We start from the raw sequence: 23,532 nt of genomic DNA, 5'->3' as shown, positions 1-23,532 counted from the left end.
TAAACATCTCCATGTACCCTGAAGTCCTTCTTGCACTTATGCTTCTGTCACAGTGGATCTACCTGAAACATGAAGACTCTGCTGAGTTTTATAAAACACAAAACACACAAGACTGTGAAATGCCTTGCTACTCTAGGAAGACAGGCATGACCATCAGTGTGAAGGAGGAAACTACAACATGCAACTGTTCTGAGACTGCAAGTCAAACAACACTGTGGCTTCCACTTCCAGGTAGGTACTGCCAGCCCTGGGCTTTCCAACAGCAACAAGGCAAACTGCGATGTTAAGCTTTCCCCTTTGTCACGCTGGTATCATTCAGCTTCAGAAATAACTCTGGAATTTCTGATCTTTCTTCACCTTACGGGCAACAGGCCACAGCATTAAACACAGGCTATAGCAGAAGACATTTATGTGTAAGCCAGGCCTTAGAAACTTAAACCTCTTTACAAATTGCTTCACAATGTTCCTGTCAACAGAAAGGTATGTTTTATAGTAGGGAAATTAAACACCCAAGAGGTGAAAGGACATATTCAAAGAAAGGTTTACAAGCATAAAACCTAGATCTGATGATGATCATGCAAACACACCACATGATCACCCTTTCCTTCACTGCATACAGAGTTCTTTCAGAAACAAATGACTTTCTGTTCCACATTTATTATACCAATGGTCAGTGACAGAAGAATTTGCAAAATGGTTAATCATTTCTCTTACGGCTAGTCTACATGAAATGCAACACAGTACAATGAAAGATGTGTTGTTAATCTGATTTACATAGGTAGTGCCTCCTGCACAAGCTGAATCCATCAGTGCCGCTGTAGCGGTGCCTGGGGCAGCCATCCTGCACCTTCAGTCCAGCTTGCACAGCTTGAGGCACTTCCCATGCCACGGCTGCAGCTGACACAGACACACCAGATGCATGGCAAGGTGCTCGGCTCAGATAAACTGGGCTTAAAACCCACCTGGCAGCTGAGGACATGACCACATACCCGAACTCAGGGGTCCAGGCTGGCTTTAAAGCAAGGAGCATAACCAAAACGGCTGAGCACTGTGCTTGTATGGGTAGGATCATAACTCCTTGGTTACAACTGGTAAAGGTTTCTGCCTTACGGCAAAAGCTAATGTTATGCAGGCAGCCTGACACCACCCAGTCTCATCTCTTAGTGCTTCCATCCAACAAACACGCTGGCCTAACCCTGATAAATCACCACATTATCATGGTTATGCTAACAGTGATCTCACTGCTAGGCAGCTTAGATGCTTAGAAGAGCTTTAATCACAACTTGCTTTCATTTACAGATCAGGAATTATCCTTGCAAACAGGTTATTTAAGAAAAGAAAAACACGAAGCATACAACAGCAATGAAAAGTTAAATACCTTGTAAATCAAGAATAAGTTAACAAATGATTGAGTCATCTTCTGTGAGCTTTACAAATATCAGTTAATTATCTCACACAATGAATTTTAAATGTAAAACTACCGGTATTCATATAATCCTCTCATAATTATCTTCTCATAATGAGAAAACTGAGGCAAAGGAGTTAACTCCTCAGTGTTATGAAATAAAATACAGTCAAAGCTTAAACTGGAGTTCATGAATTTCCTATGAAGCTACAGGACACTCTCTGGGTAGGCAAGACATCCTGCAAATTTCTGCACTGAAAAAATCTTACTGACATTTAACAGCACCTTAATCCATGGGCTCCTGTCTGAAGAGAAGTATTAACTGATGATTAACAATATGTGTGCGGCTGCTTTGGTGCTAGAGCATTGATACTCCCCCACAGAACCAGAAATCGCTGGCATGAACAAGGCACTGATACTTTCCGACCCAGCCACTCTATGCATACTCTGGAAATTTCATGTCCAATTTGAAAATGTCAAGTAATTAATAAAGTTGGCTGGAATACAGCAATCAAAACCTGGACACATTGCAAGCTCTATAATTTCTTCAAATCAAAGTTGCAAAGCTAGGTATAACTAAAACAGGTAGGAAAATATGTACAGGAGGCCTCCAGACCTTGTTAGGTGAAAAATAGCATCAGAAAAGTGTATTAGCAATTAGTACAGGATATATAAGGAAAGGAAAACTAGATAAAATAGCAAAGAAAGCTGTATCTTAAGGTGAAAAAATATGGAGTACATGGTGAGCAAAACAGTAAGAACTGCCAGAAATCAAGATGAGCTGTGCTTTTTAATAGAAATTAAATAACACAATGTTGAGTTAGAGGTTGGTAAAATCGTCGTTAGATTTGTCTTTTTACCTGTCCATCAGTTAACCATATATTTTTGAGATGATGCACAGCCTTTACCTTTTCATGCTGGTTTAGCTTGATCTTCCACCAAATGTTGACTGAGTCACTGGCTTTGTCTGCACCTTCCCTCACACGGAAGTCAGCAGCAATGCCAAGGAGTAAAACTGAGAAAAGGCACCCTGGTTTGTTCCTCATATTTATGTTGAATCATTAGTTGAGATGTGTATCAGTTTTAAAATCTAAAGATAACTTTTATAATCTTGATGATAGCTAGTTTTTTGCGACACTTCAGGACAATTCAGAGGGAATCACAATAAAACCTGTCCATCATTTCCTCAAAATCAAGCTTGCAATTATTATTTTTTTAGCAAAATGCCAAGATCCTTCCAATTTTTCTTCGACACAATTGTAATATATAGGACTGTAAGGCTGGCATAAGCCTGTATTGTTCTTCTCCCTTGCCACAGATACCAGATAAACAGAGATAACACATAGTTGGTGTCCTTATCACCAAATTCTGCAGAAGTTATGCAGACACAATTTTATTACAGTAACAACTCCTACAGTATGGAAGAAATTCCTCAATATGCAGTCCTTACTTTCCACATCCTCGAGACTTGTCTCTCCTATTTCACCACATGCATTTTCAACTAGTCTGAGGTCATTGCCATGATCCTTGTGGTATTTCTAGCCTGAAGCTCTCGTACTAGTTTCCATTAGCTACTCCCTGCTGCTAATCTGTCCTCTACATCCAGAAAACATCCATAAATATGCTTAGCTGTCTTCTACTACTAAGAGAACCAAAAGTAGATCTTTTAAAAAAATAAAAACAACTACTTATTTTATATAATTTTCTTCCAGAATAGCGTGAAGAGTTTTGCTCAGGGTATTAAGTTGTTTGATAACAACTTCAGTAAAACAAGGAACTGTTTAATTTAGTCCAGTACTACTTATTGCAATTTCATCCCTGTCTGCAATTTACAGTGACTTGCTGCAATTCTGCAACAGATCTGTTACCTAAAGAAAAAACACATGGAAAATTTGGTAGTCACACAAAATTTCTACCAAAGTGTTATAAGAAATAAAGATTTTTAACTTACACTGTAATACTAGCACTCTTCCACAGATACATTTAGCTGGCTAAGAAGAAAAAGCAAAAACCAAAAAGAAAATGGACATCTTTCTGTCTAAAGAAAAACTGGTATTTGTTCTTTCTGATTGCAGGTAAAACCTTTGAAATAACGTATTGCTAAAAGACAATTTTGTCCATATATCCAAGTCAGTGAGCCCATCAATGTAGACAGTTACTTTTATCATCTTGAGAAGAGATTTGTTGAAATACATGTTCTTCCTCTTGAATAAACACAAAGAGAGAGACAGATCCTATCCAATTGTATCTCCTTTCTATATAAATCAACTGTATGCAGTATACATCATTTGAGTGGTGACTATTTTATAAAATCTGGTTTTCAGTACTAAACCATGTAGAAGTGATGTGTTTGAGGGTAGAATGGGATAATTTTGGCATTCCATAGCCATGGAGCATTAAAATCGCAAAGGCCATGCATGACTTTGTAGTTTTCCTGTATCTAACAAATTTTCTGTATTTACTGTGGGAATTCTCTTCAATATTTCCAAAGTTATTTCATTTCTAAAGAGTTCACGACTGTCAGTAGCAAGTTAAGGGGTTGAGCCATCAGCTTGAAAGAATGCAGCTGGTTACAGCATCACACCAGAAATTCACCTACTTGGGTTCTAACAAGCAGCTTTACTTTTTGTTAAGTTGGTATGGCCTACATTAAACAGGATTTTGGACCCGGGAGCTTAGTTAGCATGGTTAAGGAGAAGAATGCCAGGAGGCCATTTGCTGAGCTCACTCCAGTTTGTCATTATCTCTTTTGTATTGGGAAGCCAAAACTGAACATAATATTCCAGGTGCAACCTCATGAATGCTGAGAAAAGGGGAATAATCACTTCCCTCGACCTGCTAGCTATATTTTTCCTAAAGCCAGCTATGCAGTTTTCACTGCTGCAAGTACACACTGCTAACACAGGTTGTCAGACCCTAAGTCCTTTCTGCAAAGCTGCTCCCAAGCCAGTCTACCTCTGCCTATGTTCTCTCACAGGGCTATTATGTCCCTGCCGAAAAGACTGAATTTGCCTCTGTGGAGCTTCAGGAAGGTCCTGCTAGCCCATTCCTTGGGCTCACTGGGTGGCAGGCTGAGCCTCCAGCATATTAAAAGCTCCCAAATTTAGCGTCAGACTTGACCCCGCTGATAGTTTATTCCATCCCCACAGCCAGGTTGCTTATGTTAAAAATTACTGGCCCCAGAGCCCACCCCTGAGAAACACCACCAAGAACCAGCTGCCAGTTAGACTTTAAAGCATTAAGCCCTACTCACCTCGATGGCCACTCGTATCTCCCCTGTGTGGCTACAAGGATGCTATAAGAGACATGTGAAAGGCCTTGTTAAAGCCAAGATAAACAACATCCACTGCTCCGCCCTCCTCCTCACAGCTGGTCTGTTCATCACAGAAAGTAACTGGGTAGAAGCAGTGGTACTGAGTGCTTGTCTTCTATAAACCAGTTAAGAATTATCCAGAAGGACTCCCATCTTAGAAGTTGCTCAGACCATTGTCCCTAATATCCCAAGAGAATACCCTAATCATCAGGCTATCAACAAGCCTCTGATGCAGTGATTACCCTCTTATCCTGTTTAAATTTGGTTACTCTATAGTCAAAAATGCAAAATATATAGAGAGAATGAGAACAAAAACAAGAGACAGCCTTCCATGATACCACAGAGATGATAGTGTTTCCCTTTGGGAACAGAAACATGAACTCATGAACTTGGGTCCAGCAAAGTAACTATGCATTAGAATCACTACCTAAATATATAAATGGTATTGAGAGCAATGACTAAATCCAAGAGTTGTCCTTATTCAGGGACTGGCTGTCAGCACTGGCAGCAAATCCTAAATACAGTGTGCTGAGGGACAGGCCAGTACTATGCTCCTCTGCTTGGCCAAAATCTTGCACATCTTGCAAAGCATGGAATTGCAATTTTTTCTTTCCATGTCCTCGTGCAAATGGAAGGGTCTGGTGTTTGTGTGACTTGCTGTATCAGAGGTACACTTACACATTCTACCTAAGGTGAAAACTAGAACAAATTTGTCCAAGTGACAGCTCCTGTGCCAGAGATGACCTATGGGACAGCTCCATCTGGCCTCCTACCTTTCCTCTGAAGGGTAGTTTGGCCTGCACAAGGTATTCCAGCTGCTAAATCCTTCTTCCAGCAGACACCAAATGCTGAAAGCCGAAATTGCTGCTGCTAAATCAGAATAAGAAGCGGTGGTAAAGCAGAACAAAGACATGGCACCTTCTGTGCAGGTATGATTCGGGATGAAGAAGAAAGCCACTGCTACCTTGACATAGCTTAAGTCAGTTGATCAGTCTGGACCCTAATTACCTCTCCCTTTATTCAACACTTTTCATTCTGGTTTATTGATGTTGCAAGGTCCTGCAATAATAGTATTTTCTCACTGTATATTACCCAACACGGTGAGGTCTTATTTTTAGTTGGGGTCCTTTAGTATTAGTGCAGTGCAAATAAATACTAAAGATGGCATGCCAAAAATATTTAACAGATATAGAAGTGACAGATACAGACTTGCATAGCTAATGGGTTTTTTTCAGCACACTGTACATCTACTTCAGTATTGGTGCAATGAACCCACTGGATCCATGCTGATACAGCCTGTTGCAATGGATTCAAATTCAGCTCCAGTGTGACACATCATCTAAAATATACTGCTTATCAGCTCTTTAGTGGCAGACAGAATGTGCTTCTGTTGAAACAGTATGTCCTAAATAAGATCTTGCTTCTTGGAAGCATTTTTTTTCAGGTACACACAAGACATTCTCTTATAGGAGGAAGAATGTTTTAAGTAAACAATAACTGAGTGCAGTGCACAAGTCTTAGCCCCTATTTCACTCTTCCATATTCCTTTCACAAATCATGTAAGGACAATAAATAAAACAGAAAAAACTCCCAGCGCTACGATATGTCAATATGATTGTTTACCACCTTCTCCTTTTTTGACACAAAATATTTCAGGTAAGAGGTTTGTTTTGTTTTCCAAATCCAAAAACTTCAGCTATAATTTGAAGATATATGAAAGAAGATAAAATCTAGAAAAGCTGGACAGGCAAACTACTGTTACCTTAGAATGTTTTAATTTCCTAGGATCTTTGTTTCAATTCAATAATTGGAACTAGTTGTTTCAGGCTGTTTTTCCTATAGACCTGACAACCCATGTTAATGTATCTGACCATTACAACAAATATTTACATCAACGGTTTGCATGCTAGCTGCTTTGCATACACTGTAAAAAGACAAGATAGTGAAAATTTCTTTAAGATGACTGAATACATTGAAGCTATACTCAGCCTTAACCTGAAATGCAGTTCCCAGGCAGTTCCTCTCCCACCAAATAAACTGAAGATCCTGCTGACTCCACCAGACTTGAATCATGCCTTAAGGAATCTGAGAGGGCAGTGCTACTGCTCACAAATCACACTTCTCTTATAAAATCTACGACCATTTGCACAACTGATTTAAGTTGCCTATTTTAAATTTGAGCTCATAAATAGTAAATAACAATTAACTACCACCAATATAGCATATAAGCCTACCTTTAGTATTTATATTTTCCTATGTAAGTTTCACAGTACATTACACAAATTTATAGAGAGTTATTTCTACTGTCAAGTGACAGCAACCAAGTCACTATCCCTCTCTCTACAGAAGTTTTCCTATGTGTAAAATTTTAACTATGGCCCCGACTCTCTTTTTCACAGCCTTTGAGAAACACCTGCAAGAAATACTACAAAAGATCCAGGTGTTACTATTATAATCAGTAACATTATTTCCACAGAAGGTATCAGCAAACTAATTAATCACACAATAAAATCTATGCCTGCTAAAACTTGGGGTTGTGGGGCTAACAAATAACATTCAGAATATTGCATTAATATCCCCATGCCAATCCTAAGTGCTTGTATAATTTTACTCCTGTAAGTAATCTCTCTGAAGGCAAACAAAATGCAAATGTCGGCTAGAGCAGACATTTCTGCAGAGGCCTTTCCATGCCACATAATTTCAGGCACAGGTTTGCCAGCAAGGAGCCCAGTCACCCTCTGCTTCTTACTGGACCATAGCAGCCAGACACCCTGTCCAGAAGACACAGAGAAGGTTCCTGCAGCCCACAAGCCATAAAGCTCCATCCTCCTCAGTGACTTCTCCAACCCAAATCCTTGCACGTTTATGGAAATCCCTCCTAATACCATATTCTTCTTTTATCCAGTCTTCCCTGTACAGCCTGATCTTGTGGTAGCACCTCCAGCTGCTACCACAACTGGAGGCTGTAATCACACCCTGCCCTCCGGGGCTGCCACCCACCGCATCAATCGCCCCAACCGCTCAGTCACCGCAGAGCGTGTCAGCATCAGGCCCATCATTTGTACAGATGTGCCACGTGAAGGACTACAAGTAGAAATATTTGTTAGGCTTCGTTTCTTTGCAGAGGAACCGGTGCAGCGACGGCAGCGAGCTGCAGCACGGGCGCAGGCTGGTGGCTGGCAGAACCTCGCTGGGCGCTTGACAGGTTCTGCTTCCTCCAGGCAAATTGCAAGTGAAGTTTGTTAAAAGCTTTTGAGCACTTTCCAGGTTTCAGCCGATTCTCGCTCTGACAGTTTTGCTAGATAATTTTTTCCCACAGTTATCACACTGGAAAAACTCCCAGCTTTCAAATAGGTATTTAAAAATACATTTAATTGTCTCTTGCACAGTGAATTAATTTATTTTAATATCTCACTTTGTCTCCAGGCTGCAAATTGATGAGACAAGCACCGATTTCTGATAGACCTCCTAGCCAAGAAAGACCTTCATTTCAAAAGCTGTGGCTGAAATCTGAAATGGGCCCACAACTGGAATACTGTTTTCTGGGTCGACTCCACATGGCACGCGATTGCCTTGCGTGTCAAAATACCATGTCGTATTAGATTAGTTCTGACTGTCAAAACCATGATGCTAGGGTAGCCAAAATGCATTACCGGTATTCCTTCTCAGGGTCCATGTTAATTCAGACCACAATTTAAAAACAAACTGACTCTTATGCAGTTAGTAAAATAGGAACCTACAGAAGAATTAGAATTTCAGAAAGAAAACGTCTTTTTTTTTAAACAATGCTCGTGAGATATTAAATGTAAAATTAATAAAAATTCACAAAAGCTGGTAATTTTCCTCACTGAAATTAGGTTGGCTGAGAATCAAAACATAATTTGTATTTAAATTATATTAAATTAAAAAATTAATAGAGATGGAATGGGAGGTGATTATACATAGCTTGTTAAGACCATATGAACATAAATATTTTCATTACATTTTTAAAATTGAAGTTATAAAGTTTCCTGTTTTTAAAAAATAAATACTCCCCTTGTATTGCTGGAAGTAAAAACAATCCTAACAGGGCCACATTCTGCAAAAAGTCTCAAATAGAAAATTTCAGAACATCGCTCACGGTAGTGTTAGAACACACTGGCAGGAAAGATTGAGAAATACATTACTTTAAAAGAAAGGCACTGAAGAATAATAATCTAAAACTGAACTATTTTAGAACCATTTTAGACTATCTTTTAAAACAAACTATTTGCTATTAATAATTCCTGGAATAACTTGAAAATGACAGATTGTGAGGTGGTGACAATATATTACCTCCTATTTGGCTAGTGTGATGATCCCTTAAGCCACACACATTGCTAATTTTGCTCCAGTTTCAAATCTAAAACCTCTCAACTCCAATGCTTCATATTACACTGCTTCCTTTCCCTCTCCTCACCCCTGCATTTTGCTTGTTCATGCTGGGATAAGCCAGAGTCTTGTGAAAGACAGGCTGAGACAGGGTGCCTTGCAGGGTGGGAAATCCTGGCCATTAAATAAAATGGTGCATCTTCATGTGACGGTCCTCCATCAGGACCTGAACAACACATTTCAGTAGATGCAATGGATGCTAAAAATAGGGTTTAAGAGAGGACTACTTAACAGTGAGCTTCTGCAGCTCTGCTTCTCTCATCTCAGATAGAGTTGAACTGGAAAAAGTGCAAAGAAGGGTAACAACGATAATCAAATGTCCAAGACAGGTTTTGGCTGAGGAAAGACAGATTACAGCAGTGCTTCTCAGCCTGGAGAAGAGATGACCTGAGGGAAATGACAGGCCTACAAAATCAGAGAAGGCCCAGGAGAAGCAGATAGCAATCTAGTGTTAGCTGTCACCTCCAACACAAGGACAAGGCAGTGTAACTTACAGCAGATAAGCAAATACAAAACAAAGCAGGAAAAAAGCCATGGTTGGGCAGTAAACCCACAGAAACTTGCTGCCCAAGTCACGACTTCACCATTGCGGGTGCAAACAATTTACATGGGTTCAAAGGAAGAGTGAACAAATACCTGGAGGAGACATCTCTTGAGGGTTATTACCCAGGCAGAAACCATAACCAGGAAATCCCTAAGGTGAAGATAGCTTGAGGCTGGGAAGGTACTCGAGGGAAGAATCATACATACACATACTTACCCTGTTCTTACTCTTGCCTGGACTAGCTGCTTCTGGTCCCCGTTGAGGACAAAACACAGGGCCAGGCAGACTGTGGGTCTAATCCAGTATGGCCACTTCTATGTTCCTGTTACCAGCTTTATTAGTAGTTCTGGGCACTAAGGCATATAGTCTTCTTCAGGAGCAGGGTTGTATTATTTTCAGACGTACACAGTGACAATGAGAAAGTTGTTTCTAGCTCAGTTTTTGGGAGACAAAACACTGCATAAAGCTCTGGGGCAAAACAGGCCACTCCCTTTGATGCCAACAAAAAGCTTCCCAAAAGCTGTTTTATTGATTCTCAGCTCACGTCCAAAACAGCAACTCGGAGCTGAGAAACCCTATGCGGTCTGGGGTAATCACCAAATGCCTGCCAAAACCCATGTGGTGGGTTTTGGACTGCAAGTTGCACACAGGCCTGCAAAGGCCTAATCCACTTGTCGTCATGTTGAAGCAAATACATGGCTTCCAAAAAACCCTGGGGTGAAACAAGCCATTCTGACAACACCCCAGCCAGCAGTGACATATAGGCAGAGACAAATCCTCTGCGTGCACAGTAAACATACATGCGTTACACGGTTGCTCTTAAAAACACCTCTAAACCAAAAGGTCTTGTCCAGGTTGGAATCTTCAAAATTTTTCCCCAGAGAGCCTGACATATTGGTGGCCCAACGGGCTTTGAGAGGGTGGCAGTGCCACCCTGTGAGCTGACATGGGCAGGGATCAGCCCCTTGTTCCCAGCCCCACTGCTCTGCACTTGCCAACTCTGGGGGTGGCAGGGAGCCCTTCCCGCCCTGTTTTCTTCTTTGTTGTGTTTGTCAGATATCACAATACTCTTGACAGAAACTGTCTTAAATTGTTGAGGAACAAGTAAACCACTGTGACAAGCTTACAAGCACGTTATGATTTACAGTCCTGCCTTTCATTTATGTCACTCTGTATGCTGGGAGATGAGTCTGCAGGAAAGCAGCATTTCAGTTTACTACCTCTGAGCAAAACCCTGCCTGCCTCAGCAATCCACACGCAAGTTACACCGCCTTCTCATGGCACTTTAACTGCCCTCTGGTGTCTTCCCTCTAAAAAAGCAGCTTTTACTCGTACTATCCATCAGCTGAGAGCAAAGTCTCCAGGACAAAATCCATCGTCATAAAAGGAGATTTGGTTCACAGCTGGGCTTAATTCAACCCTGAGATATGGGAAGAACGTGGGAAGCAGAGCCATCCACCTGTACTAACATATCACCCGTGTCACCGCGCAGATGGAAGGGCACTGCCCCAAAGTAAAGGGCATCTCTGTCAGCTTATCCATTCAGAGCTTCCGCCTTCTGGAACCATGGAAAACCACTACCATGCAAATACCAAACTTTTTCACTAAGAGCTGGATCTGTCAGGCAATAATATCTGTAGGTTTCTTCCAACTAGGTCTGTCTTTGAAGAGATGATAAAGTTGAAGAGATGATAAAGTAAAAACACCTGTGTCTCCTGTCTCAAAATGAGGGTGCAATCTTCTGTTAAGTTCACTGCCACATAGTGTGCAAGCTTGGCAAAAAGTTGCAACATTGTTTTTTAACCATTAGTCAACATTTCATGTCAGGGTCTGCGTCTTTCCTCTTGTTTTATGGAAGGAATTTCACCATTCCTCCAAGTTACCCAGTACTCCATACATTTCCAAAGAACAACCTGACATTAAAAATAATGTGCTACCAAAACCTTTAACTTTTTTTTAACCCCAAACTATTTGAAAAACTATTTTAAATGCACAGAGGAAAAACACAGTCTAAGAGCAGAGAGGAGAAGGACTGAAGCAGGGTCTTACCCAGTGATCTTTCCTTTGTTTGGTTTGCTGATCGCACCACGGGAAGACTTGCTCGTGTGCGACTGCCCCTCGAGAAGGGGGTTGGAGAATCGCCCTCCGACATGGCCTCTAGGGAATCGGCAGACGCTTCAGAGAGATGTTCTGTCTGGTCACCCAAATTGGGCTGTGGGCTCTGGGACGGCTTTGGGCTTCTTGTCTGCAAAACAGAGTATTTCATTATTGGTCTACTGAAACACAAATACAGGGAATAGGGGAAAAACAAAACCAACAACAAAGAAAAGATGGAAGAAGTCCGAGCTTCTTCAAATACTGGTATGCTGAAGGTCACTTCTGTGGAGATTATTTAAGAAAACAGTGTCCTTGAATATTCTGTTAAGGTTTTTATTGTTGTACCTTCACATTGCAAATTTTGTTGCTAAAAAGGCTGCCAGGGTAAGACGTGCTGAGATGATGTATGGTAACATCATTTCTTGCTGCTCAAACAGCCACTATAGTGTAGGCATGTCCACACAAACACTTAAGTTGACAAGTCTACTAAGAAAAAAATCTGAAAAGAAATACTGTGATGTAGTTTTAAGATATCAATTTCAGTATATTCTGCTGTGCCATCTATGAAAGGTACAGGTCATGCAGCAAGGCCAAAACAGCCATCCAACATTTCTAGCTGAAGTCACAAATAATGATTTTGCTGTTTGTTGCCTCAGCATATACCATAAATGTCGTCATTAACTGACCAAATTAACTATGATTTTTACTGGGCAATAACACTAGTAAATTGCTAAACACAGTATCTGGAAAAAGCTGACTCTCGGGCGAGGAGATGGCTTCACTTATGCACTTCAGATTACTCTTCATTGTAAGATCTACCCAATAAAAATAGCCTCAGTAGGAGACACTACATCCGCAACATTTTTCTGCTAACTATTAATATAAATGACATTGTATGTGCTTTCTACATAGAGGGGTTGCATTAAGAAAAATACTCAATGCTGTTCAGTGAAACTCTCTCAACCAGATGTTACTATTACTTTGGAAGAACAATTTTCCAGTCTCTCAAGCAAACTCTATATCACAACAAACTAGAACAGACACTGTACAAGCAGAAATTCAAAGCAAAGCAAGATTACTCTCCTAAAACCAGTATGTAAGTATGAATTTTACGAAGGCCTTTAATCAGCAACAGGCACAAGATGTCATAAGACATATATGCCTTCCACGTCCCTACCATTTAAGGTCAGATGCTAGTACATTAAAACCCTCTGTACTAAAATCAATTTCAACTCTAGGCTTGAAGATTCTGTCAAGATCCAGAAAAGATTTTGCTTCTTTCTGGAAAGCCAAGATGACTTGTCTTGCTGACATCTGGTTCCTTCAGTGGTTTTTCAAGTGAAATGAGGTGAGCTTGTTTGAGCAATAGCACAGATCACCTAATATTCCCTGTGTGACCTTGAATGTATGAAGAACATTAACTTTTATTAGATTTTCATCAGCTGGCTACAGAGGCCTGTTGTTGCCAAGTTGTGCAGTTGCTCACAAACTAAGATAAATTACAAATACTTCACAAGAAAGCTAAATCCTCCAGAAGTTTTCACTTTTGAAATGCTAATATTAAAATACTTGGTATTATCCAATGTCCTGCAGTGAAATTGTTCCAAAGCACTGAATTTTTGCAGGACTTAAAGCTAACAACATTTTTTCTCAACAAACTAAAGTATGCTTTGAAGTGCCTCTGACACTGCAGGTTGTAAATACAGTGACTTGTGCCTGCAAACATACAAAGGTTACAAGTGACCTGGAAACACAGAGAAAGAATTTGATTAGTCAGTAATTCTTCATTCAGCTTTCCACAATAGCTTGGAAACCACCACTGCTGAAGCATTTTATTTACACAGGCATGTTACAGAAGTACTATCAAGCCAAGTAATTACAGCTTTGTCGTTCCTTGTACTGATTGATAACTTATCTGTGTGTATCCATTAATAGAGAGCTAGAAGGCACATAATTCTCACTTTCTAGAAAATCATAACTAAAAAATAGAACAAGATGCAATTTAAACAAACCCAGCAAATCAATCTGTGAAACTTCAGAGTTTGTTGGGAAGGGGATTGCTTTTGTTTCTTTAAGAAAAAATATTCTGATAATATGAATCAAGCTTATTTTGCTTTGTTTTGGCTTATTTTTGTTTATCTTTCACTTGAATCCCCAGATGTCATTTGAGACATGCGGTTCTGTGTATATAGTTTACGGACACATACGAGCAGGTGCATATTGAAGCAGTAAGTGGATACTCCATTACCAGAAGCAATAGTCACAGCTTCAGCTCTGCAGTTGCCCAGTGTTTCCTGTCAACGCGCCGACAGAGCCAAACTCAGTGACACTGTGTTAATGTGCTTGTCCCCAGGACATTTCTTTAGGACCTAACATCTCAGATCCCTGGGATGATAACACCAGCCTTACTGTGACTAAAAAAGACCCTTTTGGCAGCCCTCATTTCTCACCCCAAACACTGCAGCCCCAAGAGGCCGACCAGAGCCTGACGAAGCCAGGCCAAGGCACACCCCGGATTCTGCCCAGTCCTCCTCTTAACATACACCAGTGTAAATCCACAGAAGATCCATTCAAGTAAATGGAGTAATACAGATATAAAACCAATGCAATCTCTTAATGAGATCTATCACACATACCCTTTAAGAAAGGCTTCAAGCTATTTGTCATGCTCAACTCGTGTAAACCTTGCATTTCAGGACTAATTCTGAATTTTAAACAGATTCTAAAAAAAAAAAAAAAATCCTCAAACACAGCAAGAACAGCGGCTACTCAAGTAACTGAGAGATGTGTACATATTTGATAGGAAAGCATTTTTATTATTGGCAATAAGCACTAGGCTTGATGCTACTTAATAATCAGTGGATTCCTAGGCAGCACTTTGGATGAAAACCAGACCATGAAGTGGGGAGAGGACAAGCAACATTTATGGAGCCATAACCTACAAGGACCCATAAAGGTGGTTGAAAAAAGCAGGGCAGAAATCTTCAGCATTATCCAACCCTTGTAATACTTATTAAGTGTGTAGATTCCAGTATCAAGTAAGATAAATAAGACAGATGGCAAAGAAACATTCAATAAATCGTACCATATATATTTTTTTCCACAGAATGTTCACTAACATATTTTAAAATATTCAAAAACTTAAAATAATATTTCAGGAAATGTCCCTTTAAATACTCACCTTTCAGGAACCAGTGTGTACTATAAGCATTTACAAAATGAATATTCACCATACAGGCCCATGCTTCAGGACCCATCAGAACAAAACCAGAATTGCTGCTATAAGAGTCAGGATGTGTTGGAACCGCGTGTTGTATAAATCCGGTGAAAGCAGTGAACAAAACATCACTGTGCCTGGCTGGCTGATCTATCAATACATCTACTAGCAAAGGGGAAAAAACTAACAGAGGAGAAAACTCAAGACATGGTCACAAAGTAGTACCATCCAAACTCAAGACATTTGTAATCAGATACTCCACACATGCACATGAAAACAAGGAAAACACCAGCACTTTCCCAGCCACACCTCCAGGATAAATGCCAGAAAAAGAGAAAAGGGCTCAGACCCGGGCAGCGGGTCTCTCTCTTTTCTCCTGTACCAATACCAGTTCGGTTGCAATTTTCTCAGTCACCCATGGTCATGTTTTGTTCTGCAATGTGGTTGATTTTCCAGCCAGCTGAGTAGAGCTGAACCTCCTGGAGGACTTCTCTGATAAAAGACCTTGCCCATGCTAGCTCTGGGTAAGAAGCTCAGCAGAAAGGATAAAATGAGGATGAACGATTCTGCTGAAAACGTACATATAATTACTTAGTGCTTTGAGATTACTATCTTATTTCATTTTCTTAGTATACAAGGATATAAATCCCTTTTCAAGGTACATATTTAAGTGTAACACATGGAGGCAGCAGTCACAGAAGATCCAGTTATCTTTCAACCGCTCTTGGGATTTGATTGAGAATTAAAACTGTTGCTAATCATTCCTCACCATTGATGGCTATCTGTTATAGTTTGTCAAAAGTATGCACTTTCAATATATCTGCTTTAGCTCTTTCACTGACTCAGGAAAAAAAATGCAAAAAAAGTGCAAGGCTCTTTGAATGCAATAAAATTTCAAATAATTAGGAGCGAAATCAGAAGGTACCTGCATAAGGAGAAGTGAAATGCTGCAGAGATGCCAACATAGTGAGCAGCCACAGGGCACCAGAGATGTTCTTCAAGTACCGTGCGTGCTTCTGTCTCTTGTCTTCTGCTCACATTTGCCTCCACTAATCCTCTTACCCTTTTGTTCTACCCGGTTTTATGGCTCTGCTCTTCATAACAGCCTTCCATGTTCATTTTCAGTTATTTTCCATACTAATCTATATAACTGAAACCTTTTTCCTTCTTTTCCTTTTTAAAACATCTCTCCTGCAAATTTGCTTCACACATTCTCACAGACAAAAATAAAAAGAACTAAGAAAAAAAAAATCCCATGACCTGAAGAAAGATTTAATTTCATCTCTTGATCAATTCACACTTTTTATTTCCTGTCTCCAGGAACTTCCTTATCCTTTATCTTGACAGCAACTTATCTCTTCAGGAGAAGAATCTTATCATACACGTCTTTGAAGTTGCTAGCACTCCTGGCAGTCTACAAATGGCAAGCAAAGACATCAAAAAATGATACACCACTAGCAAAAGAACTCTTTCCAATCACATTCTCTAAAGAACACACTTAGCATAGGCAAAAAAGCATGAGTGTATTCTTGACATTTAAAATAAAGAGGAAGAAAAGAGAAAAGAAAAATGAGAACCTGCTTTTCTTGAGCTTCAAGCAAACTATTTGTCCTGTGACTTGTGCTGAAGATGGCTACTGGGTATGTGACAGATTGCAAATACACATATAAACAGGCTGTGTTTAATGTATGATGAGTTTATTAACTCTGAAACATTGTCACAGCACATGAGCTCTTATTACTACAACAATAATATTTCTTTCTTACTTGTGTAAAATCCAAATTATGGTTGTCTGAAGGAAGGATCTGCTTTTTCTAAAGATACAGAGTCTCTGGAGTCCCATATTATCACAACTACAGGGTTTTACTTGTCTGGGCACGCTATTAGACATATTACTAGAAAGTAAATACTACCCACATGTTCTTATTTTTAGGCATTGGTTGTAACAATGTTTTCCGTAGTACTTTCTCAAAAAAGTTAAATGCTTATACATGTCCATACAGAGTGAAGTTCGTATTACATCTGTGCAACGGATGCATTTGGATACTCTCTCTCACTGGGGAAAGTAGGGGCAGGGAGGTAATTCAGCAGCTGAATACAACACAAAACCATCATCTTTGATGACAAGATCACTTTTCTCTGCGTTATTTCACCATTATGAGATGGAAAAGTCTATGGCCCACTCCTTTCAGACACCATCAGCTGGAGGTAGTACCATGCCAGGAGCAGGCACACACCAGCATGTGCGCTCTTGAGAGCAGGAGGGCAACTGTCCACTCGACACCCTGCCAACTCTATAGCAGTTGGTTACACTCTTCCCTGTTGTCTGCTAATGGGCTAGCGGATGTCTCGGGCTTTTATTTCTGTGTTTTAAACACAAACATTTCAATGCTTTCTGTTGAATCAATAACAATAAGTTACAGAGCCAGTCCTCGCTCACAAGCACTCACAGTTTGGTGGCAATATTAATTTCTATGGTACGAATAGCCAGACGTCTTTCCTCCTTGACAAAGAGAAAGACACAGCACCTGAGCCATGTTGCCCACCGTTCCTAGCTACCCCACTTGCCTGCAGCCTCCCTGGCTTTGAGGCATGTTCTGCGTTGGATGCTGAGATTCCCCAAGGCTGCAGCGTTACTGGCCTCCTCCTGCTGCCCGCAGTCCAGGGGAAAAGCCTGAGTTCACTGTAGTCACCATCAGGGGAAAACAAGAGCACAAACCACAGAGCCCTCCCCGGGTCGTCTGCAGTGCCGCAATTAAGCAAAGCAATGAATTCAGTGTGCATGAACCTGAGGTACAGCCCCGGTGCAGATTTTTCACATGCTGAGGAAGGGAGGAAACAGACCCAGAAGAATTTTCCCACGTAGGGCAAGCATTCCCTTTCCTTCCCAGCATAAACGGGGAGGCGGGGAAGATAACTCAGACACTGGCACCAGCTGCCACAGGAAGGTGCTACATTAAAACACGGTAATGTTCAGCCACAGCCACATGTTACCCGAGCCCATCGCTACGGTGGAGTCAAGACACCACACTGACTGGTTATTTTACTCATTTCTATTAATTTATCTGAAGGCAAAACTCCTCTCTGCTTATGACAGGATCTTAATCACCACTTGTTGTATTCGCTGATGCTGACACCAGTTTCTTTCACTCAGCAGAAAAAAAAGCGTCTAATGACGTGTCAGAATTTATCTGCTGTATTTTTAGGTTGGAATGATATTTAAATAATCCTAAAAATCTGCACATTTTCCCAGGAGCCTTGCTAGCTCCTGTTGGTGGCCAGCTGCATGCTCCCTGCTGTGGCAAGCTGCCAAACCCCATTTCTTTTAATCCTGAGTGCTGTGAATCACTAAGCAGGACATCCACAGGCTGCCGGCTCCTGCTCGCCCTTCACAGGACCACAGCTCACTCTTGAGCTGGTGAATCCCCAGAGTCTGCAGAGAAAGTTTTTCATGGAACTCTGTTACAAATTACTGACATGAAGCAACATTTTCCAACTTTGGTTCCTAACCATAAGCACCTAGATAAATCGAACCCTGTTCTTCAGGAAAGCTGCGTGTTTACAGTAAAGATAGTCATTAGAAGCAATAAAAGCTGTAGGTGCTCAGCACTTACTCTACCAGACCTCTTATTCAGATGTTTAATTGGAGGAACTTGCATTTGAAAATGTTGCCCTAAGGAACTCAGCAGCCCATCTAAGAGCAGCTTAATTGGTCCAGACAAGTCCAGACTGAAATATGCAACATGCTGTGGCATCTCTTTGGAATACATAAATATCAGAAAAATACAAGCCATCCACACTAAAGTGTAAAAATATTTCTCAGTATGTTTCTGTCCAAATCCAAGGTTTTATCTTTCTACAAATGCTAGCCTAAGATTTTAGGGCAGAAATTAAAGTAAAAGGATAGATAAAACCAATAGCCACCCATTGGTAATAAGTAAAAATCACACTGAACGAAAGAAATCTTTAATTTTAAAATAAAATCATATAACTCTCTGCTTTATTCTAATGCTTTGTGACATGAAGTATTTCTTTATACATGATAGCTAAATTTTAAAAAATGACTGATCACCTCACTATTTTTTCCCTGGAATAATTTCTATAGTTCCATCCATTCTGCTCACAGCAAAATTTGTTCTTTCAGTCTCTGTCATATTCTTGCATCAGAGGCTCAGTTTATTATTACCTTGTTTAAATAAGTTATCCATAAAATTCCAGCCTCAACATCAACATTTGTCTTAATTAAAATCTTATGGCAGTTTCAGTTGGAAGCTATTTCTCTTTTCCCTCCTAAAAACCCTACTGCGAAGTATTCATGAGCCAGCATGACCCCTTGTTCCATTCGGGAGATGGCTGCATTTCATCAGCAGAGGGTGAGGTAACTCCTACCTACACAATCCCCAAAACCGTCATGAGAACTCTGTAGATTAAAAGGGGTGATTTTAAACAAAAACTGTCATTATGCTGATTAAAGGGGAAAGATTTTTACATGCTTAAAACCACATGCAAAAAAGAGGGTCGGAGAAAAAAAAAAAAAAAAAAAAGAATATATACCAGATGCCTAAATGTACCTAGGGGATAGTGTGTTCTGATTCAAGAAAATGATTATCTACCCATCCCTGTTCTCCCACACATGTCCCAGAGGAAAATAGGAGGAGGGTCTGTTTTTGTGATGTCTGTTTCCCAACGCAAAGGAACACGATGCAGCTGTCCTGGAAAAACCGGTTCTTCTGTGTTTCTACAAGCTAAGAAGGAGTTCTTCATTAACATGCCATTTTAAAAATGACCAAGAGAAGAGGCATGGACAGGAAGGCTGGTGAGTGGGGGCGAGGTCTCCGGGCAGGGTGTGAGGGTGTGAGCTGCCCTCAGCTGCTGGGCCCTTCAGGCCCCAGCAAGAACAATCGCTGAGAACAGCGAGCGGTGGCAGCGCTGCCTCCAGCAGCAGCACATCCATGTTAAAGACTTATTTTTGGCCTCTACACGTGGAAAATAACATGTGATGAAGCGCTTATCAGAGCCTGTTGCTCTGTCACCTGCGGGGAGTTGGTGGGCTGCTGCAGGAGAGATGTAGTAGAAGAGAGGAGCCTCTCCTGCTCCCCTCCTCCAACTTGTCACCCTGCCCTTTTAGCTTCTTTTTCCCTCGAGGCCATCTCCTTGGCAAAGGAAGGAGAAGCCTTACTGCTCTCCACACCTCTGCCTCTCCTACCCTTTCCTGTGGTGGGCATGTTAATTTGCCTACTTAAATCCTGTAAGTAGAAACAAAACGAGTCAGGAAGTGACAATTCCGGAGCAAATAAGCCACTGTGCACTCTGCATGCTCCGAGGCCTCATCCCTTGCTTGCCGCAAGTGCTTGGTGCTTTTGTGACTGCACCTTTGACTGCAACAGAACAGGCATAGGCACCTTTTACGCTCGTGTCTAAAGGGCAATGTGCACATGCACCGCCCATGTGGGGAAAAAAAGTAGACACCGGTTCTCTATGGCGCTACCAGCCATACAGAAATGGAAGAGGAGCTCAACAGGAGGAAAGGTGAGAAACAGGTGACTTCACACGTGCACAGTGTACATATAAGATAATTTTGCAAGTTGCAAAACTAAGCTTTTTTTGCATGTCAAATACAAAAATATTTCGTCCTGTGCCCACAGAACTGTCCTTAATTTCACAGCAAGACCTTTACCCCTTAAGCTAGTTCCAAGTACATATAAATACATAAATAAAGTTAGAACTGGGACAGCTGGTAGGGATCACTTATTTACCTAGGACGCCCCACTGAATTTTGGTGGATTTCAAAGCCTCCACAAGAGTGTGGACTTCATGTCTATCATGCCATTAAAGTCAGAATTAAAAAATTGTCAAAGGATGCACATGCATCACACTCCCATATGCAATTAATCTATGTGAATGACACTTCACTGATGTGAAATAAAGGGAAAAAGCATGCAGATCCATATTTATTTGAGAATGCTAGTTGTGAAACAACACACACGTAGTTAAAGGGTAACAAACTCAACCCACAGCAGAGTGCAGAAAAAAGAAAGTACAGTACTAACTCTCTGAGAGGATTCAATTTTCATCAAGTACCTTTGAATGTCAAGTTCTGAATGAAGGGAGATCAACATGCACTGCAAAACCTGTGAATCAAAGAGAGAAGAGAAGGGGAGGGGGAAAGATAATTGTTAACAGGAAAAGAGAAAGGAGACCAATAGACATGAAAAGAGAATAACTTGTACATACTGAGAGAGAAAGGAGAAGGCACTGAGAAATAATGCAGGAAAGGCATGTGTGCCAGGGAACAATATGCTCTATCAATACTTAATATGCAATATTCTCAGAACCCTTGCTGGACTCATTTCGGATGTGCTATGTGTGGGGGTGTGTCAAAGAAATGGAGAATGTTCTAATGTAAGAGTCAATGGCTGAGTTGAGCCACACAGATTCAAATATATCTAGCAACCATATCTGACAAGAAATTGCAAAATATACACTCTTAAGAAATTACACTTCTGTGTTGGTTTCACACTTATTATAGAGACATGGAATCCTCCACGCAGAACTTAGAATTATTGTATTACTCTTGATTAACCACAACTTTAAAAAGAATAAAAGATAAACTATGGTATGAATAAAAAGTATTCTCCAATCACATCTCTCTTTACTATTCTATATCTAACATTAAAGCACACAAAATGCGAAAATGTGCCAAAAGGGGTTTAAGGGCCAAAAAACCCCAAACATTTTTCCCTCCAGCACATGACTGAGATGCAAATTGGAGGGGAAATTGCCTAGTGCCGTTAAAGTCCTTATAGGTGAAGGCTCTATATTTTCCTTAATCTTCATTTGCCTGTGTAGTGGAGGTGGGGGTAAAAGAGATTTTGTATAGTGCTCTGAACAAGCTTCTCTGAGCAATCGATTCCTCCTTCAGCTGGAGTCAGGCTCCCACGACAACTGCTGCTGCCCTGTTCAGAGCATGCAGCTATTCATACCAGGCAAAGAAACGCAACTGCTTTGATAACAAGGACGTCGTTGTTAAAGAATCTTATTTAGCAAGTAATTATAATGCCAACATCATAATTAAGAGAGTAATTCAAAGAATCTTTTGAATTTTACAAACCCAGGGGGTATGAGCATATGAGAGCTGATTCTGGGGATGAGATAAGCAACATATAAGTATGCTGTGATTTTGCATGTTTTTGTCGACTGGATACTTTGGAAGGGCAGTGCCATTTTATTTAAAGAGAACAATAGATCATTTTTCTCCCTATGATAAATGCATAATTTAGAATTGTTCAAGTAAAATGCAGTTTTTACAAATAAGCTCTTTATGCAAACACAGTACAAATTAAATGTAGCCTTCCGGCAACAACTGGATAAATTCCAATTCCAAACCACAAAGACAAAACAGTCTGTTGCTAATGCCTCAGTAATACTGAAACTGTACTAGGGTTTTCCATGTTTTTATAATGTTACCACCCCACACATGCAAACCAGAAATTCTATTTGCCCTTTAATTAAACTATTCTCCTGATTAAAAAGAAAAAAGTTATGGATTCTCTAAGGACTAAATTGTATCTCAATGTCAAATACATGAGACTTCCAAAGGAAAAATGAATACTGCATGTTTGCTTGACATTCAGGTATCATTACACATCAAGACCACGCTTTGGAAGGGATACGACTCTGTACAATGTAAGGATTAAAAGAGTGCAACACTTGCCCTCCCTAAAGCCATTGCATAGGATCAACTTGAGCTATAATACTTTGTTTCCTCAAACCCTGTCACCTCATGGGGAATTACAACTGTGTCCCTTTTTTCTGGACTTTCCTACTCCCAAAGGAAGTGAAACATCAATTCTGACCTAAAGGTGGGTAAGGAAATGAGGATGCTTGACGAAACCAGCAACATTTCCCACCCTCACTCCAGGGAAAATGTTGTCTGTATCCTTACCTCTCTCCCTCCTCTTATAGAATATCCTGAGTTGGAATGAACCCACAAGGATCATCGAGTTCAACTCCTGTTCCTGCATGTGACAGCCCCACAGTTCACACCATGTGTCTGAGGGTGTTGTCCAGTCTTGTTTCGAACACGGTCAGGCTTGGGGCCATGACACTTTCCTGGGGAGCCTGTTCCAGTGCTCCACCACCCTCTGGGGGAAGAACCTTTTCCTAATGTCCAAACTAAACCTCCCCTGGCACATCTTCCTGCCATTCCCTTGGGTTCTGTCACTGGTCGCCAGAGTTCGGCACCTGCCCCTCATCCTCCCCTTGTGAGGAAGCTGTAGACCGTGATGAGTTCTCCCCTTAGTTTCCGCTTCTCCAGGCTGAACAAACCAAGTGACTTTAGCCATCCCTCATAGGGCTTCCTCTCTAAACCCTTCACCAACTTCATAGCCCTCTTCTGTGTGGAGGAGTTTCTATTACATGGAGATTTGTTACTGAACTAGCCAGGCCCAAAGGAATTTCAAGGCCACCTCAGAAAACTGAAAACAGGACCTGCTGTGTGAGAGAGGCAGCTCTGCAATAACAGGGCCTCAACATGATGTAAATCA

At 40.8% G+C, this 23,532-nt stretch overlaps 1 protein-coding gene across 10 annotated transcripts in view; it reads right to left on the bottom strand.

Annotated features, from left to right (window-relative positions):
• Positions 1-23,532, bottom strand: part of KIAA1217 — a 180,969-nt gene that overhangs the window by 85,608 nt on the left and 71,829 nt on the right. For 8 of the 10 annotated variants that reach the window (XM_082045925.1, XM_082045933.1, XM_082045927.1 and 5 more), the window contains exons 3-4: positions 21,037-21,117; positions 11,722-11,917 (exon numbers count right to left, since the gene is read on the bottom strand). In XM_082045925.1, the coding sequence (XP_081902051.1) occupies positions 11,722-11,917; positions 21,037-21,117 (277 nt within the window). The remainder of the gene's footprint in view (positions 1-11,721; positions 11,918-21,036; positions 21,118-23,532) is intronic. The other 2 variants (XM_082045926.1, XM_082045929.1) reach the window with 1 other exon arrangement.

This window comes from Streptopelia decaocto, assembly GCF_964273445.1.
Source record: "Streptopelia decaocto genome assembly, chromosome: 2".
In the NCBI taxonomy this organism is placed as follows: domain Eukaryota; kingdom Metazoa; phylum Chordata; class Aves; order Columbiformes; family Columbidae; genus Streptopelia; species Streptopelia decaocto.
The sequence above is the reverse complement of the archived record's forward strand: the minus strand, read 5'-3'. Positions and strand labels throughout refer to the sequence as shown.